Source organism: Carassius carassius, chromosome 27 (genome assembly GCF_963082965.1).
Source record: "Carassius carassius chromosome 27, fCarCar2.1, whole genome shotgun sequence".
Taxonomy (NCBI): domain Eukaryota; kingdom Metazoa; phylum Chordata; class Actinopteri; order Cypriniformes; family Cyprinidae; genus Carassius; species Carassius carassius.
The window spans coordinates 8,849,373-8,867,071 of record NC_081781.1 but is presented as its reverse complement, the minus strand read 5'-3'; the positions used below and the strand labels follow the sequence as shown (position 1 = coordinate 8,867,071).

Genomic DNA, 17,699 nt, shown 5'->3' with positions numbered 1-17,699 from the left:
ATAATTGATAATGAAACAAATGTTGAACATTTTCACAGATGGACAAGCAGTTACTTTACAGGTCACATGCTCATTGCATGCTGTAGGCTACACTGTTAAAATGTTGTTAACCTAGTAAATATGCCAGTATGAAAGTTAACACAGGATTTGCAAATGTGCAATTGGAAATCCTAAACCCTGACTACCCAGAAATAACATATGAACAGTAAAAAAAAAAACATAGGTTCATAAATTCAGACAGCAGTCTGCAGCCTAATGTGTTGTTCTGACCTTCTCTGTGCTAAAGCTAACAGCACAAACACTGACAGCAAATTAGATTTCAAGTAGAGACTGCACAGCATCACTAGAAGCTTTCTTATAATGTGATAATTTTGAAATGGTTAGAGGATTTCTACGGAGCTCCTCAAGGGACATGAAGACAAATAAAACGAGAAGAAAGAAAAAACATATATTTCAATGTTTTTGCGTTCTCCCGAGTTCGCTCCCTAAACCTTTGCAATGGAAATAATTTGATGTGGAAGTAAAAACTATATTCCATCTAGCGAACGCCAAGTTTTCATTTTCAGTTCTCATTTTTTCCATCACTATGTCCCCCTAGTTGCTCCGTATATTTGCACGCAAATCATTTAATATTTTGCATAACAGGTAAAAGTGGTCATGTAAAATCGTGGCATGCTACATTCCTGCGAACGCTGTATGATCTATCATGGGCCGATGTCGTATTTTTCTGCACTTGGGTTTAACGTCAAAGCTGGTGACCATCAAGACATGTGCTTTGCAGAGGTTAACATGACGCTCTAGCCGTTGAGTGACTTGCTCCAAAGCCTCTAAGTGCTCCAGGGAGTCTACCTCAAATGTTTGCCATAAGTCAACTGCAAAACACATCACACAAATAGTATCATAATGAATGATAAAACACAGTAAGCAGAACCATAAACAACCCTACAGTTTACTTTGCTACTGCAGTGTTTAAATTTACTTAATATACATAAGCAAACATGTTAACCCTTACATTTACGGGTCCATTTTCCAGGGTCCAACATCAGATGATGCTTGGCCTGTTCCAACTCTCGCCTGAGCGCATTATACCTGAGTCTCACCTCTGCTATCCTCTGCTGTCGATGCTCCAAGAATTTCAGCTTTGCACTAAAGAGGACTATACCCTGAAAACGTGGATGACAAAAAGTAAGTTTGCCTCCATATAAAATGTGAGTGAGCTGAGATAAGCATTTGGCCTACTATTACACCACAGGGTTTTATATTAAAGTAATATTACAGTTTTATTAACACTTTTTACCAATTTAATATCAGAAACTGTTTTCAGCTATCTTGACCCACGAAGCCATCAAATACACAGATACACTGAATTACACACTGTGAAATTTATTTAAAATATATGACCACGACCGCTTACTACAATGAATGTGCAACTATACATTGTAAACTTTAGAAAATAAGACTAGCCTACTACATAAATTAAAGTTACAAATAAGAACAGAACAGAAAAGAAAAACAAACAAACAAACAAACAAACAAAAACATACATTCCTGAACATTCAGTTTTGGTTTTGTGATAACAATATTGTTTTTATGAAATTAAGCACCATTTGAGGAAAAGTGTCTTTACTACAACATTGTCAAATTTTCCTCAATGTTTACAATACATTAGTGAATGAATACGTAAATAAATTTTTGAGTGAATAACACATTTGAAAAAACAAAATAATGGCAAATATTTCCTAAATATTCAACAAAGAATTGCATATTTTTCAGTAATGGAAAAAAAAATTGAATGTATAAACAATGTAAAATCACATTTGTTCTGAATCAGTGTATTGTTTCTAGTCTGAGTCAGAGTAAAAAAAAAAAAGAAAGAAAGAAAGAAATGAGCATTTGAAGTTTTCTTAAGGCTGGAATACATTACACAACATTTAATCACAGCAGATTTCAGCATTTACAAGTCATTATAAATACAAACTTGCACCTAAAATTCTGACTGCTTTGACTTTTGCCAACTAATGCTCTCCTACGGACTGCAAATTGGGTACAAATCTAGGCAAAAGCCAGGTAGGATATCTCAGCCTTTACTTCTAGAAAACAGTGTTGCGAGTCAAGATTTTTGTGTCTGTAAGCAATTCAGAAAACTGTACGAGTTGAATGAAGCACTACCAATTTACTGGACCATACAACGACAGCAGTTTGTGAATGAAATACAAAGCAGACAGACACATTTTTTTTTTCATTGACACATTTTGAACCTCACCTTGTTCCCTGCCCCACCTCTCTTCTGTACGCCATTTACATTATCAATCTCATAGACTTTAATTTCATAAGAGTCAGAACCACTCCGATCCACCCGGTGCATTTTGGGCCCACTGACGGATCTCTTCAGAGACAGGAGGTTTTCTTGAGATGGATGTCTTAGACTGGACCCTGTGGACAAAGACAGGTGAAGACCATATTGTTTTATTTTATGCCAGAATGCATTGATGTAAAAATTAATTCCTTACCTATGTTGGTTCTTTTCTTGTTACTTCTCATGCCTTTAGCAGCACCGAGCAAGCAGCTCTGATCGCTGATAGAGTTGTGCGTTGAACTGCTGCTGATTGTAGCTTCACTGTCTCTCAGCATGCTTTCATAGCCACTACTGACCATACTGCTCCTGTTATAGAGTAAAGCTGTTTTACACATGGCAGGAGGCATCTCTCCACTGAGAATACTAGTGGTATCGCTGGCATGGCCGCTGCAGTGGTGTGGGGTCCGGGGAGCTGTGATCCGGCTATACGGGGATGGCAATGTGTGAACAAAAGGTTTCATCGTCCCCAGTTCCTCGCATTCATCTAAATCAGACTCATCTTGACTAAAAGCAGAAAGAGAATCTCTACTGCTTCTTAAAAGCTCAACTCTTCCTTTCCAGACTGCACCGGGTGACTTCAAACTCCCGTTGTCTTGACTTCGGGATAGGGAGTGTGTTGACCAGGAGCTCTGGCTGACATGTGTTCCGTTAGGAGAAAAGCTTGAGCTCCGGTTGATCGAGTGTCTAGTCGGTTTAGGAGACAAGTTTGGCATCTTGTGGATCTTTGAACTGGGCATGAATTTATTAATGGTGGTTGTCTTAGAGTGACCGTTTTTTGATGGCCGGGTTGGATCGTTGGCATCATGCATGGGGAAGAACTGTGGAACCCTCCCGAGACTCTGACTAGCTCGACACCTTACAAAGTCCTCAAAGTCTTCTTTAAAACCTAGCGGGCTGGCTTGTGCTGAAATATAATCTTTATCTAAAAGGCCTTTCGGAGCCATATCGATGAAAGCAGTCTCTTCAAGGAACTTGCTTTTAAGTCTTGAGCTAGAATTACCTTCAAAGCTTCCTGTTGAGCGTCCACTCATACTGTGATCCCATGTTTGGCTCCTACTAGATAATGCTTTCAGTTTTGCATTAAACAACTTGCTGCTCTCCTCAAAATTAGATTTAGTGTTGGTCGTAGTTTCAGTAGCCATGTTTATCGTTGCATTTCTGGCTTTTCCAGATTCTTCTTTCGTCTCTTTTCTTTTGGGATTGGAACTGTTCGTTGATGTTGGTGGCATGTTGTCTTTGCTCCATTCTACAGGGCCATCTTTCTTTGTATATTGTTTCTTTTCTGGAGTTTCTCTTGGACTCTGTGGGTTCTTTTGTTCTGTTTTCATGTGAGGGACATCCTTGTCGTCTTTCTTGTTGTTTTGGCACAACCAGCTCTCCTCAGGTTTAATTTCACAAGCATATTTTCTGGACTTAGAGGCCTCACAGGGAGGGTTAAGTTTAACCATGGCTCCTTTAGGTATCTCTTTCACATCTTCAGTCAGGGGCACCTCAGACCAAGTATCATGCTGCGGAAGGTTTTTTGAATCAATGAAGCCGCCTGCCTTGTCAATATGTGCATTGATTTTTGTGTGTTTAATAGCTGCATCTGATGGGACCGTGGAGGCTTCATGCTCTGAAGTTTGTTCATCAGAGTTGGAACTATAAAAACTTTCTGTTTGTTCTTCACCTATGCTGCCGATAATCCTCACAGACTGACTTCCTGGTGTTAAAGCCTGGAGAGATTGCGACTCATGAATACTTAATATTTGTGCCTTTCCTTGCTCGGTGGCCCCATTTATTGTTACCTCCTCAACCACGGTATACACAAGCTCATCGTGTCCATTAAGATCCAGTGGCTTCTGAACGGTCACAGTGATGGTGGCCCTCATCTCTCGTTGTTTTTTTCCTGTACAATGTGGAATGTCTCCATTCAAAGGGGCAGAAACAGCTGGTGGGGAGCTCAAACTGGAAGACAGGGATGATGAAAAAGAAGAGGACGAGGTAGACCTCGGAGAACTCTTGCCGATGGGAGATATTCTTGTCTCCGATTGCATTGTGGAATTATCCGATAATCTCATTTTACCTTGGTCTTCTAATTTCAAAGATAGTGCAGTGGGCATCATATTCATTATTTTAGTATGAAGCTTAGATTTGCTAGACAGCATGGAATCACTTGGTTTGACAACATCTAGCTGTGGCTGAATAATCGGTGAATTGGCAGTTTCTTCACCGTTGTGAATTATCGCAAATGTTTTTGAGGAGTTTCCTTGTCTGGTACTATTGAGTTCTCTGTTGTTTAATGCTTGAATGTCCAATGAACTGGATTTCTTTTTGGTTTGGCTCAAGTGAGGTGATTTGCTCATAGTGTTCACTTCCTGATCTTTGCATAGATCCAACTCTGTTCCGTCTATGTTTCCCAGTCGATTCTGGAGTTCTGCAAATGTGTTGCACTTCAGGCACTCAAAATCTGATTTATCTTGCAAAGTTGTTGGTGTTGACTCTTCCTTAGTCTTTTCTTTTGATATCTGCTTCATGCGATTGGCAATTGGTGGAGAGATTTCACAAAACTTCATCAGCGAGAGCTTCTTGGACTCCAGTTTGCTCTTGAGTAAGGATGGAATTATAGGCAAAACCTCTCTGCTTCTATTTGTAACCTCTTTATCTAGGAGGCCAGAAGGATCCATAGAGATAATGGTATCACAAGACTTATCACTCCCAGGGTAAAATACTGGATCACTAGAGAAACCAGGAGAGGAGAGATCTTGATCCAGTGTTCCCGTAGATTGAAATCTCAGCTTGGTGGAAGTATTAAATTTCCTCTCGCTGCCTAAGCTTCTTCCTCCAGGCGAGCTTGAGGAAGATTTCTGAAAAACAAATGCAAAAAAAAAAAACTTAGTCTAAATTCACAGCACTTGAAAACTGGTTAACATGTCCATCATTAAAAAATTTTTTTTACATTTTATAACTCATATGAGATATATAAAATAATTTAAATAAAAAGTAAAGCATTGCCTGAATTAACAGAACCTGAAAACTGGAGAACATGTCTATAAGCATACCCTTATCTTCTTTTTCGGTCTTCGCATTCGAGTCACAGTCTGCATCGTACAAAGGCTTTCTGTAAGGTCCTCAGACAAGGTGGATATATGGGCAATAATTGTGGTGGAGCAGTTGACATTGCTCAGAGAGTCTTGCAAAAGCATGGCTAATTTACTTCCCCTGTAATGAAGAAATGATCACTTATCAATTATTGACTTAATTACTTTTAACTTAAAGGGATAATTCACCCGAAAATGAGATTTACCCTATGATTTACTCACCCACAAGCAATCCTAGGTGTATATGACTTTCTTCTTTCAGACAAATACAATCTGAGATATATATATAAAAAATGTCCTGGCTCTTGAAAGCTTTATAATGGCGGTGAATAGTGGTCAAGATTTAGAAAAAAAAATTAAGTGCATCCATCCATCATAAAAGTGCTCCACATGGCTCCGGGAGGGTAAAAAAAAAGGCCTTTCTTAACAGAATCGATGCATTACAAAAATCCATATTTAAAACTTTATAAACTGTAAACTCTAGCATAACTCTAACTGTTGTACATGTGACTGTGTGAATGCAGGACGCAGGCGTAGCGTACGCTCCGGTAAAAAGTGACAAACACAGAAGCACAGAGGAGAGCGCAAAACTAAACACCGGTCACGATTTAGAAGTACAAAACAAGGATTTGATGTTGGAAAGGAACAATGTTGAAGGATTTCGATATAAGCCCAGAGAAGACTGGTTTTTTTAAGCTGCATTCGGTAACATTTTTGTGTTCAAAATCTACTAAATGTATATAATAAGTGAGTACACCATGAATTCATTTTCCAAACCATGTTTTTGGCTTGTCCTGAATCACTAATATGCGTTTATGTTCAGACTATTTTAGATTGGTTCTGATGGAACCACTGCGAAGTAGCCTAGTACCTGCGTATTTCCACATAGACATAAACAGAAAGAAGTAGATCCGGCTACAATGTTCTTCCGCAAGATGCACACAGTTCTGTTAATTAACCGCTGGAGCGCCAAAAGTTACAGACTGCAACTTTAAACACTTTATTTTGCTAAAATAAACTTGACCACTATTCACTGCCATTATAAAGCCTGAAAGAAGAAAGTCACACACACACTTAAGATTGCTTGAGGGTGAGTGAATCATGGAGTAATTTTTATTTTTGAGGAAAACAGTTCATATACTATTAGTCATTTTCTATTTTCATAATCAAGACATACCTAATAGGGACCTGATTATGTCTGTTGAGATTGGCTGCGATAAAGTTTCCAAGCTCAGCGAGGCAGACTCCACAGTTGCTTCCTTCCCTCTCCCCCACACAGCTCCCTAAATCGATCAGGCTCAGCTTGCTTTGATCCACATTCACTGAGGAAAGTATATATTTTAATAACACCAGCAATTTCAAGAATAATAATAAAGAAACAAACAATTTTAAGAAAAAGGTCATATCATATATGCAAAAGAGTCTTTTTTAATATGCTAAAAACAGAAACAAAAATGCCACTTTCCTGGATCATAGTGTGTGAGAAATGTCATCTAATAGGCCTTTGTTTATTTGAAAATCTGTACTGAGAATTTGCTCGTATACATCTCTATATTAGAGTCATTATAAGGCAACTGAACTCACTCCCAGATTTGGCGCTGGTTCCTATGTGCTGTTGGCGAACATGCAGGGTGAAGAACATGTGACAACAATGTGGCGGTCTCCCTCCACTGTCCACCATCCCACTGCGAGATGCAAGAGCTGCATCTAGTAGGAAAGCTGCTCTTTCTGGAGTTGGAGCATTTAGTACACTGTGGTTGCAGAGCTGTGATCAAGATAACAAAATCCAATAATGAGACTCTCAAGTAAATGGGAATGTCTCAATTAACATATCAATGAGTATGTATTTAATTTGTATTGATTGCTCATGAATATTGATAATACACCATGCAAAGGGTTATAAATGTAATGCAAAATGTTGTTTTAAGGAATATTCCGTGTTCAGTTTACGTTAAGCTCAATCAACAACATTTGTGGCATCATGTTGATTAGATTACTACAAAAATAATTTGCATTTAACTATCCTTTTCTTTATAAAAAGCAAAAATTAGGGTTACATTGAGGCACTTCAGTGAATAAAGCAATCCACAAACATTAAAATAATCTTTGTTAAGTATAGCCATAAAATGCAGACAATATGTGTTAATGTAATTTTTTTTAACCTATTCTGTATTACATATCATTTTTCAAATGACATGACAACTGACCACAATAAACTTTACAATAATTATAAAAATGATGAAAATGGATCCCGTTCACTTCAATTACAAGTGTCTAACTTATACTTTTTAAGGAAAACTTGGTCAGATTGATGATTTTTAAGATTGATAAGGTCATCAACATTATGCCATTATTATTATTTTTTAATTATTAATTATGCCAACATTATACAATTGCTGGGGATTGTGCTTAACTTGTACTGTACCTGGAATATTTATTTAAATGCTACACGAATGCTGCATATGCTTGAATTAAAATTCGGCTTTTCCATCATCTAACTATATTATAGGGAAATTTTCAATGCGTTTGTGCCAAATAAGCACAAAGTGCTGACAAATAAATGGAAATTAAAAATAAATTAATGTCTAGATATTGGAACAAAGGAAGTGTGTTCAACACTTGCTTGTACTCCACAGACGGGGTCCTCTTTGAGGTAAGCATCTGGTTTATAGGTCTCCTTGCAGTTGCCCATGTCAACATCAGCCAGTAAATCCCTGATGCCATTGTTTTCCCCACAGACCTCTACAGCTGACACAGAAACTGAGATGTTTGCCCATGTCTTGTCTTTCTTCCTGGTAATAAGCTTGAAAAGCCAAGATATAGCACAAGGAATGACTCCAAGGCTTTGAGTGCAACCATCATGGCCAATCATTGTGTAAGACATTCCTGTTAACCAACAGAAAGAAAGGGAGAAAGCCACTTTTTATAACAGATCATCATTAGGTGGAAAATCCCCTCATAAGGGTTTTGCAGAATGACAAAAATCCACAGACTGAAATATGCTTAAATACGTGGTGAATGACTTTACAAACTGGGGTGTAAAATGCATTGTGGCAGTGTCACGACCGATTAAATGTAAAGCACTTTACTGGCAGTCAAGCATGGGCCGGTTTAAAAGATTTATGATGTCTGGCTGGGAGCCAAGGGCCAACATGGAGAGCGGGTAATTCAATCTAGCTAATAGAGAATGATGTCATACTCCAAATGCGAGACTGTTGTCATGATTTAGGGTGGATAACAATTAATAACCTTAAAGGTAAATGACCTGTGATGTGCAGCCTCTACGTTTAATCCACATTCATTGAGAGGCTCCACAAGTCGCACACAGTGATAAAAAATATGTGAATCTGAACCTTTTTGTGTCAGCACCACTGGACGCAGAGCTACGGAAGCCTGTTTGCCTCAGAGTAAAAAATGAAAAGATAATTGTGAGATGAAGTTTAAAATTAGTTAAGTCATGCTGCAGCGAGTCATACTGTGCTTCATGAAGATGCAAATATGAGAAATAAGGTTTACAATTGTTAGATTTAATATAATATTGCTAGATATTAACATATACTGTGTGATATATAAAGTTTTACTTGAAAGATATTAATTTTCAACTACAAAAATAGTTGCATTTAGCTTTTTTGCTAAATAAAACAATCCTACAATTAAAACTAGGCATCCCATCATATATCATTCAACGACATATTATTGAAGAACATAGAGCTTATATTGGATTTTATGGAAGTAGTCTATTATACAAATCTAATTGATTTACGTTACAAGGTGAGGTGAGGTGTGAGCGCCATATTCTCACTGCATCATAATATATGAGCCATAAAATGTCTGACTTATCAAATGTGATACAAAACATAAAACACAAAATCAAGATTTTCACTTAAATTTTGTTCAGTAAAACATTCCATTAAAAAAAATCGAAATACCTGACCTTTATTTCATATGTAATGCTTTTAAGGTTTAAAAAAATATTTAAATATCACTCACTTACCCACATTGGTTTGTCCAAAGCTTAGGATACAACCATCAGCTCCTGCAAGCACACACTGCAGCACTTCACACAAGCTGTTCTCACAAACTTCTGCCTGAAAAATAATACTTCAGCTTGTTTTGTTTTTCTCTCTTTTTATATGACAACACTATTTCATAATTTGTCATCTATAAATAAATTACATGAACAATTTCCTTTCACATGGATTCTGTCTCTTAGGATGTGGAATTATTCATCCGAATGTGCATCTAACACATCTCAGTTGATTGTACTGGATAAGAATATCCAGATATTGGATATCTGCACTCAAGCAACAAAATCTGAGAGTGCTGCAGATGTTTGGATATTATGACTCAGATGGGCTCCAGACAGTAGACATATCAGTTTCAAATCATCAGACAGAAATAACAAAGCAGTGACCCTGACCTGGGTTGATTCAGGGCCAAAGGCAGCATCAAAGGTGAAGGTCTTTGAGGAGACTGTAGTTCCAGCAGTCTGTCTCTGAGGGTTGAAGGTGGGTACATTCACCACTGTGATCTGTTTCTTTTGCATGTCCAGTTTGAAAGAGTAGGACTGAGATGGGTCAGACACAGGAACTGAACACACTCGCAGCATCACTTTGACCTAGAATGGGGGAAACAAACTCAAAACAATATACTAATTGGATATTACATATACATTTTTAAATGCATTGCTTGCTCCAAATATAAGGTTAAATTATATTGAAACCTCATGTTTATTTATTTACATTATTATAGTGTATTTTAGATTAAGGGTTAGTTAAGTCTTACATTAGAGGATGGGAAATGTTGTGGTCAACATTGGAATCTCTGCTAATGCAGTGGTGATAATAAGGATGAGGAATGTTTTATGATTTAATACTACCTATATGGTATATATTGCAGAGTACCAGACTTTTCCTGCAACAAAACATGTTCCTGTAACTATAACCATAACGGTAATATTTAAAACTTAAAATATCCCACTTTCTATAAGCATGATGTCACTGAACACACATCTAAACCGGGTTTAGCGTTAATGCTTTGTCTGATATCTAATGCATTTGTCCAGTGATATTATCTTCTCTGTCCTGAGTCTGTCAAATCATATTTACACCAAATGAATTATTTAAGAATCCATTATCTCTGCTACAGTTGTTGGATGTGCAGTGCTGAGTGCGATCTAGCTGCCAGGTGCTACCCTGAGAGCGATATAATTTGAAACTCAAGACGAGTCCCATCAGTGTGAACCGTGGAGAGTGAAGTAAGGGCGAGCTACAATTAAACTAAATTGACTTCCCTTCCTCAAGGAGGTGGTGCGATGGAATGGGAAGGCCATTAACATCCCATTCAGAGGTTACAGTATGAGCAGCTTCTAGAAACTGTGAGGCAGCTAGAAAGCAGCCACATCTCAAGGACAGACTGAATGACATCTAAATCAGCTGATCAGAGGCGTGGTATGTAAGGAAGGAACATTTTTCCTTATTCAGAAAATAGTACTCAAAGAAAAATTTTAAATGATGGGAGACTCCAGTCATAACAGTAGCTTATTAAAGCTGTTTAATTTTACATGGAGGGCATGTTAACATCACATGACCAGTCAAATACTCACTTCATCTCATTAACTAAATAATAAATAAGGGAGTATGTGAACAGAGATTTATTTACTATGGAAAATGCAGCTTTGACATCAAAAAACAAAAAATGTTTTCATATATTAAAATAGAAAAAACAGATACTTTAAATTGTAAAAATACTTCAAAATATTATTGCCTTACCTGTATTTTGATAATAAATGCAGCCATTAAAAAGATCTTACCAACCCCAAAACATTTGCATGGTAGTGTAATTCTGACATCTTACTCATTATTTCTCACAATCGGTAACTTATCTCTCATAATCAGACAAATATTAAATAATGTGATTTAATATCTTACAATTTCTTTATTTCCTGCAGTGTGTTTTAACTTGTACTTTAAACTTACAAACCTTTACTCTCCCATATTTCTAAGTCTCTTTCTCAGGCATGCATATCTCTACAGTCAGTAACTGAAAACGTAATAAAACTAACTATTGCATAACAGCAAAACATAAACCAATTTACTGAGTGCGAACAATCTAAATTCTGTCTATTACAAATTTAAAAGCAAATTAACAACTACTATTATTTAACAGTACAATATCACGTAATAATAAAAGCATCCAAATATTTAGGTTGTGTTAGGTAGCAAACATTCATCAATTAACATTTGAAGTAAACATTTAAGCCATACCTTTCCCATCCCAGGTGTTTCCTTGCTCTTACTAGAAGCTTGAAAAATGTTTGCTGGTGCTAGAGGAGGAGATTTCAGCAGAAGGCTACTGAAGTTTGTCATGCATTGGGAAGCACTGCTCTCTGAGAAGTGTCTTCCTCTTCTAACCATTACGTTCAACTTCTGTGCTGCCCTGTGGAAGATCCGTGATTTGACAGAGTTTAGCTTAGATCCATGCACATTACAAAATCATCCCTTTCTTTTCTACAACACACACCTTTTTTCTTTTCTGGTCAGCACCTCTTACCTGACAAAGAAAGACAAGGCAGCAGATGTTCCTGCAGGGAGCAGAGAGGACATACTGGAAGAACGCGTTGGCTGTGTGGTGCCATAGTTGCATAGTGCTGTAGTAGTTACATTCTCCTTTTCATTCACCTTCCCTGCATGCAAAGGACTCTGGGAGGACTGAGAAAGATTGATCTTCACTGATATTATCAAGTTCAGTAATTAAAGGAATAGTTGACCCGCAAATAAAAAATGACCCTCAGGCCATTCAAGATGTAGAGTTTGTTTCTTCATCAGAAGGGATTTGGAGAAATGTAACATTACATAACTTGCTCACCAATGGATCCTCTAACATCAAAATCCAGCAATATAAACTGTTTTTGATCGTAAATGTGCTTGATCTGCATGCTCTCCAGCTTTTTAAGTGAAGAAGCCAATATTATGGATAGAGAACACATTTAAACTAGAAGCAGTAGTTTGAAGTTAAAAACATCTTTTTGATGGATTCATTACAAACACAGATTTTCACAAGATGAAGTCATGTGGATTACTTGTGGATTACTGTGATGCTTTTATGAGCCTTTTGGATTCTCATTCTGACGGCTCCCATTCACTGCAGAGGACCAACTGTTGAGCAAGTCACATAATGCTAAATTTACCCAAATCTGTTCCATTGAAGAAACTCAATTTATTAACATCTTTTCATGGCCTCAGGTTTCAGAAAATGTGTTTTTTTGGATGAACTATTCCTCTGATACACTAAATTGGACAGGCAATATGTTTATTTAGTTCGATGCATTTTAACTGAATGTCTTTCTGACATTGATTTAAAAAATATGCCAGTGTGAACTACACCCTGAACATGAGTGTGTTTAATGCACTGCAGTCAGACACTATTATTAGTGAAAGCCACTACAAGCTGAGTCATATGTGCAGATGAAGTCATGAACCTGTTTATATCTGTCTCATTATGTGTGTCATTATGTGTCTTATATGTGACAGGACGAGTCATCTTTCTGCCCAAAATCGAACCTCTTCTCGGCAGAATAAAAATATTCAGATTGTATTTCTTTGCCTCTGTTCAAGAAAACCATTGCTTGCCTGCTGTTATCTGTATATGTAGAGTCACTCCCGGCCTTATGTCTCATCAATGCTTCAATCCAGCCATGCGAAATAGGAGCCCCCTCTTTACTCCCCTTCTTTGGCAGAATATATCGCCAATTAGCGCTGGGAGCAACCCTTGGGCAGAGATGGCAATATTGGCTCTACTGTTATTTTATTCTCCATCTCTGCTTTCTTTCTCTCACTTCTCTGTCCTCCAGAGAGAATCTAGGATTTAATTATGTGCACATCTTTCTTTTTTTTGCCGTTACACTTTCAATGATTATCTATGTTTGCTAATTCAAATAAAAACCTACAAAATGCATCTCTTCTGCTTTTACTCCATGCATTAATCTTTTTTTATTTTATTCCACTTCAAGGACTGAGTGAGTCCACCTTGGATGTTTGTGTAATGAAATGGAGCTGGGCTAATGGACTCAGTCTGCCTTCATGCTCTCGGTCAGCGTCATATAAAGATCTGGTACTGAGTGCTGATGGAGCTGTCTGAGACATTCACTCTCTGCCTCACTTCTATAATGTGTCCTCATTTCATCTGTATTTACGAGCGCTGTGTATGAATATTTCACTGGTCATTAAATATTACAGCGATATTGATCAAGCTTCTTTTTTTCTGACAGGCTTCTCTGTGGCATTGATAAAATGTGGGTTTAATCTTTAACCAGAAAAAGTCCTGTATCATCTGCTTCTGGACCTAATCAAGGCCGACTAGAGGGTTGTGTATCACAAGACGACATGCATGTGTCCTGGTGAGCAGACATAGCTATGCATATTTCATTTCTATACTCTTACATTATGCACATGGATGATGTACTGGACATAAAATATGAACAGCATAGTGCTTCTTTCTTTGCAAGATTTATTTGGAAATACCATAAGACTTCATCATGTTTTTAAAATAAGTGTCTTCTGCTCAACAAGGCTGCCTTTATTTTATATTATAAATACAGTATGAATATTTTGAAATATTATTGCATTTTTTTTACTTTTCTTTAAAATGTAATTTGTTACTGTGATAGTAAAGCTGAAATTTTCAATATCCATTACTCCAGTCTTCAGCGTCACATGATCATTCAGAAATCAATTTAATATGCCAAATTAATGTTCAAGAAAGATTTCTTATTAATACCAATTCTGAAAGTTTGTGCTGCTTATTATTTTTGTGAAGACGATGAAACATTATTTAAAGAGTCTTTGATGAACAGTGATTTCAAAAGAACAACATTAATTTGAAATAGAAATCTTTTGTAACAATGCAAAGGTCAATACAGTCAGTTTTATCAAATGAATGTCCTTGCTGAATAAATGTGTTAATTTCTTGATCAAAAAAAAACTTTTAAATGGTAATGTATGCTTAGTATTATATTACAGTGACAGTTCACCCAAAAATGAAAATTCTATCACCATTTACTCACCGTCATGAAATATCAAACTTGTATAATTGTCTTCATGTGCAACACAAATGAATATAATTTGAAGAAGTCAATGGGGTCCAAAACAACACTGAACCCAACAAATTTTTATTTTATGGATGAACACACTTTAAATCTTCTTTTGTATTCCACACAAGTAAGAAAGTAATATGAGGTTAGAATGACATGAAGATGATTACAAAAATTACAATTTTGGCTTAACCAACCCTTCAGACCTGAAGTGTTAGTGTAAACAACAGCAATACATACAGCAATAAATCCATACAAAAATTGGCCTACCTTTTGAGACATTGAATTGTTTCCTTTGCATGAGGACAGGGGCCACAGGGCCTCCAAATGCTGACGTCCTTTAATCCAGTAATCCGGTGCTGCATTGCTTTTCCTCTGATGGGGGTCTGAGACAACAGATCGGTGGCTTGAGGTTCTGGGGAGCGTTTGTGAGCCTGAGTCTAGGCTTGTGGATGTGATGTTGGCAGTGGAAGGTGGAGTCCATATGGCCCGGTCCTGGGTGAGGATCGTGCGGATAGCCTCCTGCTTTAGCTGGCTAAAGTGAGTGGAGCAGACGCCACAGCGTCCGTCCGCGTTGCCCCAGGCTTCTACAGTACTAGCAGGTGGTTTCATGCTCTCATAAAGATGAATGAAGACTTTGGGATCCTGAGACAAAGAAAGAAAAATGTTTTTGGTGACTGTTAACTAATCAAAACATATCAGATACTGTGTTTATAATTACATACATTTAAAATCTTTTAACATGATTTTTAAACCACAACATTTTTTTTTTGGTGACTTGATAAAAAATCCCCAGTGTTGTTTTAGGATCACTGACATAATTAAAATTTTGATTCAGTCTTCATTTTTATACTTTCCATTTCATTTTAATATAAGTTTTGTTGTGTCTTTGTAATTTATAACCTATAGGTTTGTGTGTGTGTGTGTGTGTGTGTGTGTGTGTGTGTGAGTGGCAAATATAAAATAAAATGTATTTTATATTTCATTTGATTTCAAAAAAACTTTTTTTCTCTCCAAGTAACATTTTATTTTTATTTTTATGGTTTTAATATTAGTTTTAGTTGACTATAATACCCATGATAATCCCATTTTAACTTTATATTAAAGTAATTTCTCAATCCATCTGAAAACTTATGGGGGAAAAAAACAAAGATTTTGAGTTTACTAAAAAAAATCAACTATGGTCCACTAACCTATTTTTCCCCACCACCAAACACATGCCATCCACAAATGCATCTCTGTCTCAGCTGATCACATTATAGTGCCATTTACTTTATTGTTCTCAGTAGGAACTGAGTTTTCATATCCCACCCATTATACCCCATATTCTAGTGTAATCAAGGCTAGACGAGTGTCACATGAATCACAGACCAACTGCAAAAGCTAATCGATTTAAACTCGTTTAAAGGGAAGGAAAAAAAAGCATGCGCCTCATATGTAATTGAAATATGAGACAGACTGTGGCTGATGGGGTGGACATGCATTCAGCAGTCCACTAAACACCACCCAAAAAAATGCATGATAATCGTTTCTACATGTATGCAAATAGATGTGATACAAGAAATATACTTACTCTAGTAGAAAGATGTTCGTCAGTTACTTGCTTTAACGCTTCCCTTTTGAAGACGTTGAAATGAGAGATGCACTTTTTGCACAAATGTCCTGTGTCGAATAACGTTTCTCTTTTCGTCCCGGTAGACTTGATGGGGTTGTATTCAGTGGGGTAACCGTTTAACGATTCTTTGGAGTATTTTGACCGTAGGAGAGAGTCAGTGAGGGGTGTCGGGAAAGAGCTCGCGAACCCTGTCCAAGGTGCTGCATGAGAATCATATGCTGAAGAGCCAGCGCCTTCGGGCGGGAGACGCTCCTTGTGCGCTGCCGCTGCGTGACCCTTGAACACGGGACCCATTTTGACGTTACTCATCTGCGAACGTAAACCGCCCATATTAATTGTATTTAATATTCAACTCTAAATTTCGTTATAATGTAATGTAACTGAGCTAACACATGATGCATATCACTTAGAGCCATACAGAAGTACTAAGTCACCTACTTACCATGAACCGCTCACTGCCTGTTGTCTCACAGTATCCTGTTTGATTCTTCATATTCTGAATGTATAGACGCGTTTAATAAATTCGTTATCTCAACGCGTCCTCCACAACAAGTTTCCATTCATTTAAAAAATAATAAATAAAAAAAATAATAATATCAGGCTATGTTTTCACGCAAAAAAACTGACTTCACTTCGAAAAGAAAGAGACGCGTTTTCCTCGTAGCGCGTGCTGTGATTTCGAGAACCGTGCTTTATGTTCTTGGAGAACTCCGGTGAGTACAAGTGAATATTTAATTTCTGTTTACGCAAATGCAAAAAGTCCTTGAATTAAATCATCCCTCGCGAGCTGTTCTGTAAGTTGCCGTTGTTTTTATTGCCCATTTTGAACTTTATTCTGTGCAAGCAAGGCACATGTGATGAGAAAATAGCTTTTTATAGCTTATTCATCCTTGGGTTGTTGTTGCATTATGTCTTCATCTTTTTTGTTCTCCGGTACAGTACCACCCACTTGTCATTGCTCTAAGGAATTGAGATCACAAACACTGTTGTGGTTAGCTACCATATAGTGAGATTGATCATGAGATAGCGCCACCTATCGACTAACATGTACTTCTGCAAACGCTGCCCACATGCGGATTTATACAAGACACTGCAAAGTTTGGAAATAAGTGTTTTTTTAAGTATTTGTATAATGAAAAAAAAATAAAAAAATAAAAAAATAAATAATAATGATAATAATAATTATTGTTTATCTATTATATCTATTATGATGTGTTGTGTATTCAGAGATAAAATACTTTTTCTGTTTTGTTAAAGGTGCATCGTTTTTCAACAATTAAAGCCTTGTCCCCCTTTTTTGCCTAATGTTGGGTTTTTTCTTACTCTACATTTGAGCAAAAAGGCCCCCCAACATAGGGCAAAAGATGGGGAGGGGGTTCCTAATTGTTGAATAAATTTTGATTGGCGTACATACATGCAACATCGTATTTGAACATATATAGCCTAAAATAAACACTTTGATTTTACTTGTCTTTTTTCTTTTTTTTATACATAGCCAACAATTATTTCTTTAAAGTCATTCCCGGTTTAAAGAAACAGGTTAAACGTGTAAGCATG

At 37.0% G+C, this 17,699-nt stretch overlaps 1 protein-coding gene across 1 annotated transcript; it reads right to left on the bottom strand.

The window, feature by feature from the left end:
- Positions 1-23: 23 nt before the first annotated feature.
- kif26bb (kinesin family member 26Bb) lies at positions 24-17,106 on the bottom strand. Its single transcript, XM_059512473.1, has 15 exons — positions 16,585-17,106; positions 16,101-16,451; positions 14,798-15,172; positions 11,989-12,146; positions 11,703-11,874; positions 9,857-10,054; positions 9,431-9,524; positions 8,060-8,322; positions 7,021-7,201; positions 6,614-6,758; positions 5,398-5,557; positions 2,511-5,202; positions 2,264-2,433; positions 1,013-1,163; positions 24-872 (listed from the first exon to the last, which is right to left on the bottom strand). Exons 1-15 carry the CDS (start codon positions 16,633-16,635, stop codon positions 676-678), a joined length of 5,358 nt encoding a protein of 1,785 aa, XP_059368456.1. The 5' UTR covers positions 16,636-17,106; the 3' UTR covers positions 24-675.
- Between the last annotated feature and the right edge of the window lie 593 nt (positions 17,107-17,699).

What these genes read in the sequence shown, in the direction of transcription:
- kif26bb (XM_059512473.1), bottom strand. Translation starts at nt 16,635, where the DNA reads ATGAAGAATCAAACAGGATACTGTGAGACAACAGGCAGTGAGCGGTTC. An exon ending in TTGGCCCTGAATCAACCCAG is followed by an intron (nt 9,525 to 9,856) that starts GTCAGGGTCACT and finishes ATTATTTTTCAG; the next exon opens with GCAGAAGTTTGTGAGAACAG. An exon ending in CTTTGGACAAACCAATGTGG is followed by an intron (nt 8,323 to 9,430) that starts GTAAGTGAGTGA and finishes GTTGGTTAACAG; the next exon opens with GAATGTCTTACACAATGATT.